The 12448-nt window shown below is 42.0% G+C and overlaps 1 protein-coding gene across 4 annotated transcripts in view; it reads right to left on the reverse strand.

The window, feature by feature from the left end:
• Positions 1-12448, reverse strand: part of NVL (nuclear VCP like) — a 54944-nt gene that overhangs the window by 18136 nt on the left and 24360 nt on the right. For all 4 annotated transcript variants that reach the window (XM_077340504.1, XM_077340484.1, XM_077340477.1 and 1 more), the window contains exons 12-15: positions 11007-11151; positions 9289-9559; positions 5448-5666; positions 2144-2248 (exon numbers count right to left, since the gene is read on the reverse strand). In XM_077340504.1, coding sequence (XP_077196619.1) covers positions 2144-2248; positions 5448-5666; positions 9289-9559; positions 11007-11151 — 740 coding nt within the window. The remainder of the gene's footprint in view (positions 1-2143; positions 2249-5447; positions 5667-9288; positions 9560-11006; positions 11152-12448) is intronic.

The following is a 12448-nucleotide window of genomic DNA, read 5'->3' on the forward strand; positions in this document are numbered from 1 at the left end:
TAGAAAGCTCATCTGTAACCACTATGCCACAATTCCCAAAGGTCAGTCCTCTCCCACAATCAACGGACATTCCACACCACAGGTTCTTGACACCCATATCTCCACACCCATGGCCTCATTTGCCACCACAACCTCCCACACAACACACATGACAACCCCATGCCCTTACAGACTGGACAACTACTCCCCTTCCTCTTCCCACTGCCAAGCTCTAGCGCCCGTTGTATTCTTGGAGACAACGGGCTTTGCCCCTAGTTTAGAATATTTCTTGAACAGTGTCTTAGACACCACCGTGAGAGACCACAAACACGATAGACAGGAAAAGTCCATTTTACAATGGAACTTCCCTTCCATGAGACAGCTTCCCAAAAATATTAGAGACAATTCTTTGAAGGAGAAGGTGTCTTAATTCATCCATAATGACAAATATCAATGGAATGTGCTAGAAAGCTTCCTGCCCTTGCAGTGGCAAAAACCAAACTGAGGGAAGGGGGATGCCTGCTGTCAGAGAACGTGATCCCTTAGGTGGGAATCTCGCATGTGTGCAGGCTCCAAAAGGGGTGGGATGCCACCTCTTTGAAGTTTTTAAGCTAGAAAGAAAATGCCTGTGGCTGGCCTGTACATGTACAATTCCAATGTGGGGCTGGAAGAGAAGATGGAAGACGAACTTGGATTTTCCAGTTGGGTTGTTACTTATAAGCAGTAGCCTGTTTATAAATAAGGATGATGGCTTAGTAGAATACATGTTTTACTCTACTAGGTTGTATGAAGCTGCCTTATACTGAATCAGATTCTTGGTTCATTTGAAGTTGGTACTGTCTACTCCGACGAGCATCAGCTCTCCATGGTCTCAGTATGAAGCCTTTCCCGTCATCTCCTGCCTAGTCCTTTTAAAAGACTTTTCAAGAGAGCTAGCTTGGTGTAGTGGTTAGGAGTGTGGATTTATAATCTGGCGAGCCAGGTTTGATTCCCCAGTTCCCCACATGCAGCGAGCTGGGTGACCTTAGGTTCACCACAGCACTGCTAAAGCTGTTCTGACCGAGTAGTGATATCAGGGCTCTCTCAGCCTCAACCACCTCACAGGGTGTCTGTTGTGGGGAGAGGAAAGGGAAGGCGACTGTAAACTGCTTTGAGACTCCTTCTGGTAGAGAAAAGTGTCATATAAGCGTCATATAGGAACCAACTCTTCTTTTTAACTAAAGATGCTGGGAACCAAACCTAGAACTGTCAGCATGCCAAACAGATGTTCTACCAATGGTCATGGCACCTCTCCTAAGAAAATAGCAAGTGTGGTGTAGTTGTTAAGAGCAGCAGCTTCTAATCTGCTGAGCGGGGTTTGATTCCCCGGTCCTCCACATGTAGCCAGTTAGGTGACCTTGGGCTAGACACAATCCTGTTAGAGTTTTTCTCACACAGCAATTCTGGCAGAGCTGTCTCAGACTCACCTACCACACAGGGTGTCTGGTGTGGGGAGGGGAAGAAAAGGCACTTTGAAATTCCTTTGGGCAGTGAAGAGTGGTATATAAAAAGCAACTCTTCTTCGAAGAAAGTTCCAATCTATGGCTTTATCAATTTAAAAAATCTCAGCAGGGAAGATTCTGGAAAGCTACTGCCAGTCAGAGTAGGTATAACTCAGCTAGATTTGTCTGACACATTACAAGGCAGTTTAGCTTCTCTAAATGCAGTATCTTATATTTCAAGCTACATGACAAAAAAAAAGATTATTTCAGGATCAGCACATGCTTCCATTTTATGGCCATGCAGACACAGCTGGCTAAAAACTGTCAGGTATCACAACTGGTTTTTTTTAACTCCTTCCTTTCCCTCCTGCTCTCCCAATATTTCGCACAAAGCTAAATCCTTTTCGGCTCACTAGTTTGCATCTTGCAATTTTATTAGTCACAGAGAACAAGAAACAAAATGAAAAATGAGGTCCTCTTTAACTGAAAATAATCTACAGATTAGCAACACTGCCACCCCAGCTGCTTTATGTTAACAGTACAGCTGATGTTGGAGAGATGAGACGCATGCTCAAAATCAATACTCAAATAGTGCACCCGAGTCACAACTCAACAGTCACTGGTTTCTTTTTCTTTCTACATCCCGAACCCAGCACATACAGAGATCCTGTGCAGTGGATTACCTTTGCAAGTAGAGTTTTGCCACAACCAGGAGGCCCAGCAAGTAGGACACCGGCTGGTGCTGTCAGGCCCAAGGCTTTGAATTGCTCAGGATTCCGCACAGGCGCCTGTAACAGAATCAGTTGCCAGATAAAAGTTTTGTATGTAAAATTTTGGTAAAGATGAATAATTCTGAAATGAGCACAGCAGGATGCTGTTAACTCACTCTATGCAGGCCTGCCCTTATCCTTGATCTGGAAAATACAATTGGTCCAAAACGCAGCAGTCAGGATTCTCACCAATACACCGTGGAGATCTCACATCCGACCTGTACTTCAACAACTCAACTGGCTTCCAATTGAATTCCAGATCAGGCTTAAGGTTTTGGTTCTTACCTTCAAGGCCATATGCGTTCTGGGCCCAGTGTACCTAGCAGACTGTGTCTCTGCCTATACCCCCAAAAGAGCATTACGCTCTGCTCATGCCAACTGGCTAGTGATCCCTGGCCCCAAAGAAGCACATTGGTCTTCAACGAGGGCCAGAACTTTTTCTGTCCTGGCTGCCACCTGGTGGAACGAGCTCCCTGAAAAGATCAGGGCCCTGTCTGAACTCCCCAAATCCCACAGGGCCTGCAAAAGGGAGCTCCTCCACCAGGCATTTGCCTGAGACCGTCAACAGGTCCCCCCCTCAGACATCCCTCCATGGCCTGAACCAGTCTGTCCTCTCTGGGGACCTTGGCTGGGTTCCGTTCCTGTTGTATTGTTTATGATCACTGAAAATGTGTTATTGGATTGTTGTTGTTGTTGTATTTGTTTATGTAAGGTGAAAGATTTATGTGATCTGAAGAGAAACCAGAGTATGTTGTTATTTATGTTATGTATTAATTCGTTCCATGTATCCCCCATGTTGTATGTAAACTGCCCTGAGCCATATGGAAGGGCGGCATAGAAATCAAACAAACAAACAAACAAACAAACTAAAGGAAGACAAGATCCTGATTCAGCTGTTAAATGAAAATCAAACATAATTCTGGTGGGATCCTTCACTGCACTCAGGTATATGATGACTGCTCAAAGAAAAGGAAAGCCTCAAGACTCACAGAGGAGGTCATAATGACACACTCAAGGGAAAGATCACATGGGAATAAGAAAACTGAAGAAATCTACCCCTGCCATTCCCCCACTGGGACTCAACATACTCAACCAACATGAGAAGAACAGTCAGCATATGCAGCTGCATGTGAGGCAGCATATGACTGGCTACGAGGCCAGAATAATGTGACTACTAGAGATAGCAGAAAAGGAGAAGGCTAGGAACCCTGAAGGCTTGAGGGGTCTCCTGATTTCATGATGGCAAGAACATCTGTAGCATGCCATTTGTCAAGGGAGCCAAGGAAAGAGGGGACCTTCAGAGGAAAACACCTGGAATCTGCAGCTTTTCTGAGAGACTGACGTGAATATGTCTTCTTCTTCCACTGAATTGTTGGCTTTTGGAAGTCACTCTTGAAGCTAAAGGGGTCTTCAATCTCTCCCAGTGAAGTGGGAGAGAGAAAAGGCTATTCCTAGGGTTCTGTAGGAATATTTATACTAAACAAGGAGAAGGAAAATGCATGAAAAGCAAGAAGACATCTAGTAGTCCTCCGGTTGACAGAGAAGGCCATGCTATATGTGGTGCAAGTGTGCTAGTGGAATGAATTTGCTAGGGAATCGCTCTCTTTCTGGTCCATGCAAAAACAGACAGAAAAACTGGCTCATGAGACTAGTAGGCACCCTACCAGAACCTGCCTTGTTGTGAATGGCAGCTGCATAAACTGTTAAAAGATACAGGGCCCCAAACTGGTCAACAGTTGCAAAGACAAATCTCATTTCAGAGGGTAGCTGTTTTGGGAGTCAGGTTGCTCCTTAAAGACCAACAACAGTTTAAAGATCCCTTCATCAGATAGTAGAGCAGATAGTGTGGCCCTCAAGTACTGTGGCTCAAATCTCAATAAATATAAAGAGACTTTAGACAGATCTTCTAGTTTGTGAGTTTTTAAAAAATAAAACCCTTCCAAAAACTAAGCAACTAGTCATCAGAGCATGAGAAACAGTACGAAGATAACATCACACGTGCATTTAAGGACATTGACCATAATGGAATCTAATTAACAGGCTAATTTGTAAAGAATCCTGTATACGCCCTTCTGCTTTTCATGCATACAGTTAATAATAGCTTTGGCTATTGCTGTTACACTGAAACAACTTTAGACACTTTTAATATGCAATGGGTTGTCCATAACAAAATTGCAAAATATAATCTGTAACACATGTGGCAGTATCTCAGTCCCAATTCCAGAGTAGTTTGGTCTTTCCCATGGGGGCAGAAGTTAAATTAAAAATATTCACATTTATCATAAATCATGGGTAACTATGCTATAGAAGTAATGTGCCTACCATCTGTGATTTGTAAATCAGAGACAACCTTAGAACCCATCTCCTCCCTTGTTCTGATGTAAATTAATTGTGATTTAGAATCAGGTATATCCCAATACCCACTAACTGCCACTAGCCAGATTCCGTTATAAACATGGTTTACAAACCACTTCAAATTCTGGTTCAGAAGGGAATTGCTCTTAGTACTGCAATTCTGAACAAGGGTTAACACTGGCAGAAGGGAATGGAGCATTCACTCTGAATTGGAGGAGGGGGAAACCACAGAGCATGCAACCATGAGGCTGGCTCACAATCTACAAATTGTGGGTTAATGTTATTTTCAGCATCAGATCTATTGTGATAGGGAATCAATTTGTGTATTAAATCAGAACTCAAGACAAAAGAATCTTGGAGAAACTTTCTTCGTGTACTGCTTTGCTCCCAGTGTGTTTGCATCAAACTCCGCCTTGAAGTATTATATTTCCCAGAGGCACCTTTGTTCCCACCACCACTTGTAATTGCTCCTGGTGGCACAGATTTTCTGAGAACTTTCTAATTATCACACTGAACCAGTTAGTTGGAAATACCTCTTTTTATATGCTACTCCCCCCCCTTTTTTTAATTAAGCCCTGGTATTTCTCAAGTTACTTGCAGGTCTGACCAAAGCAAGGCCTTTGGCTAATTCACTATATTTCAGTTGATAAATCTCCACTTCAAAGGGGAAACAACTGAAACATTTCAATTTGCTGCACATTTCATAGACTAAATTACTAAGGAGTGCAGCCTTTTTCTTCATAAAATGTCACGCAAACAGTGCATAATGCCTTGTGTATACATTTCCCTTGCTGCTGAGATGACAAAAGATATCCAAGCTTTGTGTACCTTGGCAGGATTTGTAAAAAATGTCCAGCCCTACCAGTATTGCCATGGTGAGCTCTTCCCGAATGTCCTCCAGGGCTCCAATATCTGCCCACGTCACATCAGGGACTGTGACAAAGCCTTCTCTCTTGGCAGAGGGTTGCACAGAAGACAGCGCAACAATGAAATCATTCATCTCAATGCAGAATTTTTGTAGCTGAGCCTCCCCCAGGGGGTCTGAATTCTTTAGTAACCAAAGCAGTCTTTTCAATTCATCCTAAAGACAACAAACGAGAAATGGGAGGAAGACAACAGAGGAAATGGTCATGTAAAAAAAAAAAAAAGGAGGGGGGGGGGTAAAATTTACATATGGATCAACAGTCCTGGAAGATGGGTGTTCCAAGGTAATGCCCCAGATATGCTTCCCAGCAACTTGAAAATGTTTTTGGATGATGGAGAATTGTACTGTGTCAAATATGTCTCTTGAACTGCTCTCCTATTCAGTTTTTGGCTTTATCTGCTGATACTCCCAGTGTGCCTTTTGAAAGGCAGAAAGATGCAATATTTAAAGAAGCCATTCATCCCCTTGCATTTGATTCTGTCTTTCAGCAAGGGTAGTTCATACATTTGTTTCATATTCAGTCTGGCCCTTTCAAAACAGTTTTCTTTCTTTTTCTAAAAAGCGATTTTCTTGTAGCAGCACTGCTCCAACTTTTATTCTACTAGATCTTGCTATGAAATGCAATATGCATCATGATTTATTATCACTACCAATGATCTCCCTTACTCCCAAGAAGCAGGAAACGCAAGCAGGAACTTAAAATAATAGAAATGCATGACAGAAAAGGCCTTGAACTTTCCTCATAAATACATCCATCCACATGAACAAGGCCTTGTTTTGCCTATTTACTTCAGCAGTCATGAGTTAGGATTACTTCAAACACTCCTATTTAAGTACTATTTCAGCACTTAGAAACCATAAGGGCAGAATTATTACTCCGGGCGATCACTATGGGTTGTGTACTCTGTGGACCATCACAGTATTTCTGAGAAAACATAACTTCTGTTGGAGATCAGATAAATATCTAGAAGTGCTAAACCCATTTGATTCCTCTGCACTTGCCCAGGGTGTTTCATCACAGCTAAACCTGTCTGAAAGGCACCAACAATTTACACTTTAAACACAGGATTCAGAAACAGGCTAGGCAAGACCTCTAGAAAGAAGTGGGAAAAATCTCTAGATGGAATCTCATTCAGAAAATAATCTACTCTCAAACAGAAGATGTTTATTACAAGGTCCATTTGTGTTGGTTTGGGATAAATCTGGAAATTCGAAGAAAAATTGTCTCTAAAAGAGATTTGGGGCTGGCAATTCTCAGCATGCTCTAAAGACAGAAACTATGTGGCTGGCCAACTCTGCAGGAGTAAAACAATTAGGAGTTGCACAAGGAAATATTATTTCCTTAATTTGATTGAAGTATTGTTTGCTAATTAAGAGCTTTTGTGCGCTTACAGTCTCTGAAAAGACACCATGGCTCTTTAACTAAGCAATCCTGCAGATTGGGAGGTAGCACTGAAATTAATTACCCCTCGAGCAAACAGCCGCTAGGCACAATGCCACTACTACTCAGTGGAACAGCCCGCCAAACCCTGGATGTTGCACCATGAGAGTGAAAGAATTAGGAGATCTCTAGCTCAGCAGCCTACAGATAGAATTGAACTAAAATGCCAACAGTAAATAGTCACCTCAAACTGATCATTAATAAGAGCACTAGGTGAACTTATATTATAGGTATTAGCATTAAAACTTTAGCAGGACAATTCCACTTGAAATTCTCAGCAGGGCATTGCTTACTATGACTGGGGGGAAAAAAACTGGAATCTTTGAACATAGTAGCAAATGAAGCCTTGACTACAGGAAATTTAAAAATTCACTATTGAAGTTAAAATTGAAATGGAAACAAACACAATTACCCCCTCCCCCGCCCGAATTCCTCCATTTTCCCTCCAGCATCAGGATGGTATGCCACTACCAATATTTATGTTTTCAACACATCCTGGCTATAATTAGAAGGCCCGGAACAGTAATGCCATACAAATTAATGATGCCAACTGTCTCCCATAAACAAAGAATAATTATACACAAATAAAGTGACAGAGTCCTGCTTCCGTTTGAGCAACTGGCTATGACGGGTGGAGAGAAACTGTCTGAGCTCAAATACCAACATTGCTGCCATGAGATCATATCTAGATGATTGTCTGCTCAACTCAGCCCTCCTATTTTGGAAACAGAAAAATCTGCAGATAAAATCTGCTAAAGACTTTGAATTGGCATATGGATAATGTGTTGCCATAATTCTGCAAATTAAACATTGTAAACATTTCTTGCTCTGGAGACCAAGTCATCTAAAACAAGTCTCAAGATCTGGGGCACAGCCCATGAGAAATGCTCCTGTACAAACTCTGCTGAAATGAATGGGAGCTTGGTAACAGTGGTACTCTTGCATAGCCTCTTTAATTTCAGAGTGATTTACACAACTGGTCTTCTTGGTGGCTTTATTTCAGCGGGGCTTTTGCCATCTTAATACAGTCTGTGCTGTCTTAACATGACAACCACATGTATGCTGCACAAAGGTGTGTGTGTGGTAGAATGCTTAATGCAGCAGAAGAAGTGTTAGACTGCTGGACTAGGAGAAGGGAGGTCCAGGATCAAATCCTGTTTGCCATGAAAATTATTGGGTGGCTTAATCTGCCTCATGGGGTTGTGAAGATTACTCAGAACAGGGGTGGCCGGACTGTGTCTCTCCAGATGTTCATGGGCTACAGTTACCATGAGTCCCTGCCAGCACCAAAAAAAAAATTCATGCCCAATACCATGAGTTTCTAGGAGGAACAGTAGGAACATACATCAAACAAACAGACACAACATGCATACTGAAACCAACGAGGTAGGTAGCATAAATCAAGAACTATAATACCAGTGACATAAAATTACTCTATGGAAGTAACAAAAAAAATAATATGCACACAAAAACCAAACATGCCTCTTATTCAATTTTCCCAGTGCTAGAGAAGGTCCCAGGCTTGACCCAGTTAAAGGATTTCAAGTAGCAGGTGTTGGGACAATTCATTGTTAGGAAACACTTTGCTTTCCCTGTGACCCTCCAAGAAGTGTTACCAATCCAAACAGATAGCACTGAGATAGAAGAGTTGTTTTTATATCCTGTGTTTCACTACCCGAAGGAGTCTCAAGGCAGCTTACAATCACCTTCTCTTCCTCTCCCCACAACAGACACCCTGTAAGTTAGGTGGGACTGAGAACGCTCTGACAGCTCTGTGAGAACAGCTCTAACAGGCCTGTGACTAACCAAGGTCACCAAGCTGGCTGTATGTGGAGAACTGGAGAATCAAACCCAGCTCGCCAGATTACAGGCCACTGCTCTTAACCATTAAACCACTCTGGATCCCCTACGATAGATGGGCCAATGGCCTGACTTAGTATAAGGCAAAATGATTAGACTTCGATTTGAACGTAAACATTTCCCTTTACACATTGTAAAATATGGTGACTTACAGTATACAAGAGAGCCTCTTGTGGCGCAGAGTGGTAAGGCAGCAGACATGCTGTCTGAAGCTGTCTGCCCATGAGGCTGGGAGTTCAATCCCAGCTGCCGGCTCAAGGTTGACTCAGCCTTCCATCCTTCCGAGGTCGGTAAAATGAGTACCCAGCTCGCTGGGGGGTAAACGGTAATGACTGGGGAAGGCACTGGCAAACCACCCCGTATTGAGTCTGCCATGAAAACGCTAGAGGGCATCACCCCAAGGGTCAGACATGACCTGGTGCTTGCACAGGGGATACCTTTACCTTCACAGTATACAAGACTCAAAGAACTACTTACTTTAGTGGGAAGCTCTGTCACTTCCGTTTCCTTCCTTACGAGTCCATCTGGTTTTTTGTCTATGGCTTGTCCAGGTGCTTTTTCTTCACTACTCTGGGCTTCAGATTTTTCCTCTTCCAATATAACAAGAACCCTGGTTACAGTGGACATAGCTGCTTCACGGCAAAGCGCCATGAGATCAGCACCAACATAGCCTGGAGTCATACGAGCCAAGTGATGGAAGTCAAACAATTCTGGTAGTCTAAGCCTCCGACACAATGTCTTCAAAATTCTGTTGAAGAGAAAATTATTTTATTTATTTAGATTTTTATACTGTCCTTCCATATGGCTCTGGGCCATTTACATAAAACATTGTAGAATAGTTACATAGAACATGATAACAATATGATGGTAGAAGTAGCAGCTGTAACTTTTAAGGGATCAGACTATGTTTATGTACCAATATGAGATGCTGATTTTAAAAGTCCTGAACGCTCTGTGGTCCAGAATACTCTAAAACCTTTACTAGCAAGTGAATCTATTAAGATCTTCGCATGCCCTCTTTATGAACTTTTACATCACACTGGTGCTGAGACCACGGAATCCCAAAGGATGTCAACCTGGCTGCTAGGGCTTAGGTGCAAAGTGAATATGAACATATTCTTTAGGATGCCTTTTGTGGCCTTCAGATTTATTTATTGCCACCTTCTATTTCGATATTTCTGGTTCTCCAGCTAATCAGATTAGTTTCTTATCAGGGTTGCACAGTTACTTCTGCCCTTTGTGATTTATTTGCATGCTGTTCTGGAAATATCTTATCTTGTAGACATCCAGTACAGTTGGGTAACATGATTCCTAAACACAAAGGGTTGGATTCTAAGTCTCATGGTCATTAATTTTCTATTGATTCCTCAGTCTCCTGCAGGAACCCTTGGGAGCCTTATTTGGGTGGAATGGCAGCACATAAATGTTTTTCAAATAAGACCATACACTCTTTTTAGGAGCAGGACTTTAGGAAGCACAGCCTGCAGCAGGAAAAAAGAAGCAGGAAAGGTCCATTACATAATTACTGCTTAGAACGAGATCTTTAGGGTCCATAACACAGGTGTCATATTACCCTTATGCTCAGCAGAGTTGGGATGTAAAGAGGAACTTACATGTGAATATGTATACTTATGTCATTGCCAGCAAATTTGGAAAACTCAACAATGGCCACAGGATTGGAAAAGGTCAGTTTGCATTCCAATCCCAAAGAAGGGCAATGCCAAAGAATGTTCAAACTACCGCACCATTGCACTCATTTCTCATGCTAGCAAAGTTATGCGCAAAATCCTACAAGCTAGGCTCCAGCAATATGTGGACCGAGAACTTCCAGAAGTACAGGCAGGATTTCGAAGAGGCAGAGGAACTAGAGATCAAATTGCCAACATATGCTGGATCACGGAGAAAGCTAGGGAGTTCCAGAAGAACATCTACTTCTGCTTCATTTACTATGCTAAAGCCTTTGATTGTGTGGAGCACAACAAATTGTGGCAAGTTCTTAAGGAGATGGGAATACCAGCGCATCTTATCTGTATCTTGAGAAACCTATATGCAGGTCAAGAAGCAACAGCTCATAAAAGCAGTGACTCTGCCTGTCATATTTCCCATTAAATGCCACAGAGAAGGACCATTCAGAAGCTGCTAAAAGAAACCGTTAAAGCAAAATTTCAAACAAGGCTGTTTGAAATTTCAAATACTTTTCTCTGGCTGTTTCATCTGGAATGCCCAAGCAAATTTCACGATCAAATCTTCCTGCACGTCTCAGGGCTGGGTCCAGTGAGTCTGGTCTGTTGGTTGCTCCAATGACTAGAACCTGAGCTGTGGAAGCCAGAGTATTCAAGTCTGCAGAAGGGCAGGAAGAAGCAGAAGACAGTTATACAGATAAAGGAAGGAGACTGTGCTTTGCTATCAGGACATCATTGTTTTCTAAACTTCACTCTCAGAGGTCAAGCTTGAGCAACATTTAATCTTACACTATACACAGCCCTCTTTTAACCAAGTTACAGTCAACACCAACAATATTGGGTTAGGCCAGATAGTCACAATAAATTTTGTGATACTAAATCTCCTTAAACCAATGTATCCCATGTCCACTCCAAATGCAGCCAACAGAAAAGGATTACTACCACCAATCTAGTAAACGTTTACCATTATTATTCACAAGTCAGAACCTGCAAACTGTTGTGGGAGGCATAATTTTCCTCTTCCCATTATTTCCTCTTTTCTTTCTCTGAAAGTCCCCTTTCCTACTTCCTTCTTTGCAATTCAGCAGCCAGCCTACTTTTATCTGCCCTCCCTCTAGCCCCCGCCCAGTAGCCTATACCTAGAAAAATATTGGTATCTGAACATGACCCTTGAAGATCATATTGAACACATATTAGAGCATGTGTCCAAAATTTGGCACCAAGTTCTTGCTGCTTCTTTAAAACAGTATTTTTCGGAACAACAGTACTCAGTTGAATAACTAAAATTTTACTGAAACCTTTCTGAATTGGGTCTTCGTAAAAGGAACACGGAGTCCTTTACACTGTGAGGCTCAATTGATTTTTATCTTGGGACACCCTGGCAACTTGGGGTTTGAATAACAGTATAGATTAGTCCTATTTCCTGTAATTATGACATACTATAACCATACCCCTAGATTTTTGTTACTATTTTGTTGTTTCCATCACTGTCTTGTAGATTTCAATTTGGGTTTAAGTACCTTTGGCAGTTAGGGTTGTCACATTTTCCCATTTAACAAGCTTTGGCTAGCCAGGCATTAGAACAGTAGGTGAAGTTACCAAATTATTTACAAATACGAACACTGAGATGTTTGAACCATTTTGGCCTTCAGGATATTTGTAAGTAAGCATTAAGACATGGAGTTGTTTATTTTGCTAATATTGGTCTCTATTTCCTTTGATGGACTGATTCTTTTGTAAAATATGCTTTGATTTTCCATAAGAGGTGATATCATATTATGTACATTGGCATAAAATAGAATCTCAGAGATGGGTACTGTGGATTTGGATTATAGTATGTTTCGAGTACAAGCAACTAGGTCAAATGAAGTCATGCAAATCAGGTTGTATCATATCACACAGTGGTTGGTGCCAGGCCTAGGATGTCAATCTCCAGATGCAGCCTGGAGATTCTG

The sequence above is a fragment of the Paroedura picta genome, chromosome 1 (genome assembly GCF_049243985.1).
Source record: "Paroedura picta isolate Pp20150507F chromosome 1, Ppicta_v3.0, whole genome shotgun sequence".
Classification (NCBI taxonomy): Eukaryota; Metazoa; Chordata; class Lepidosauria; order Squamata; family Gekkonidae; genus Paroedura; species Paroedura picta.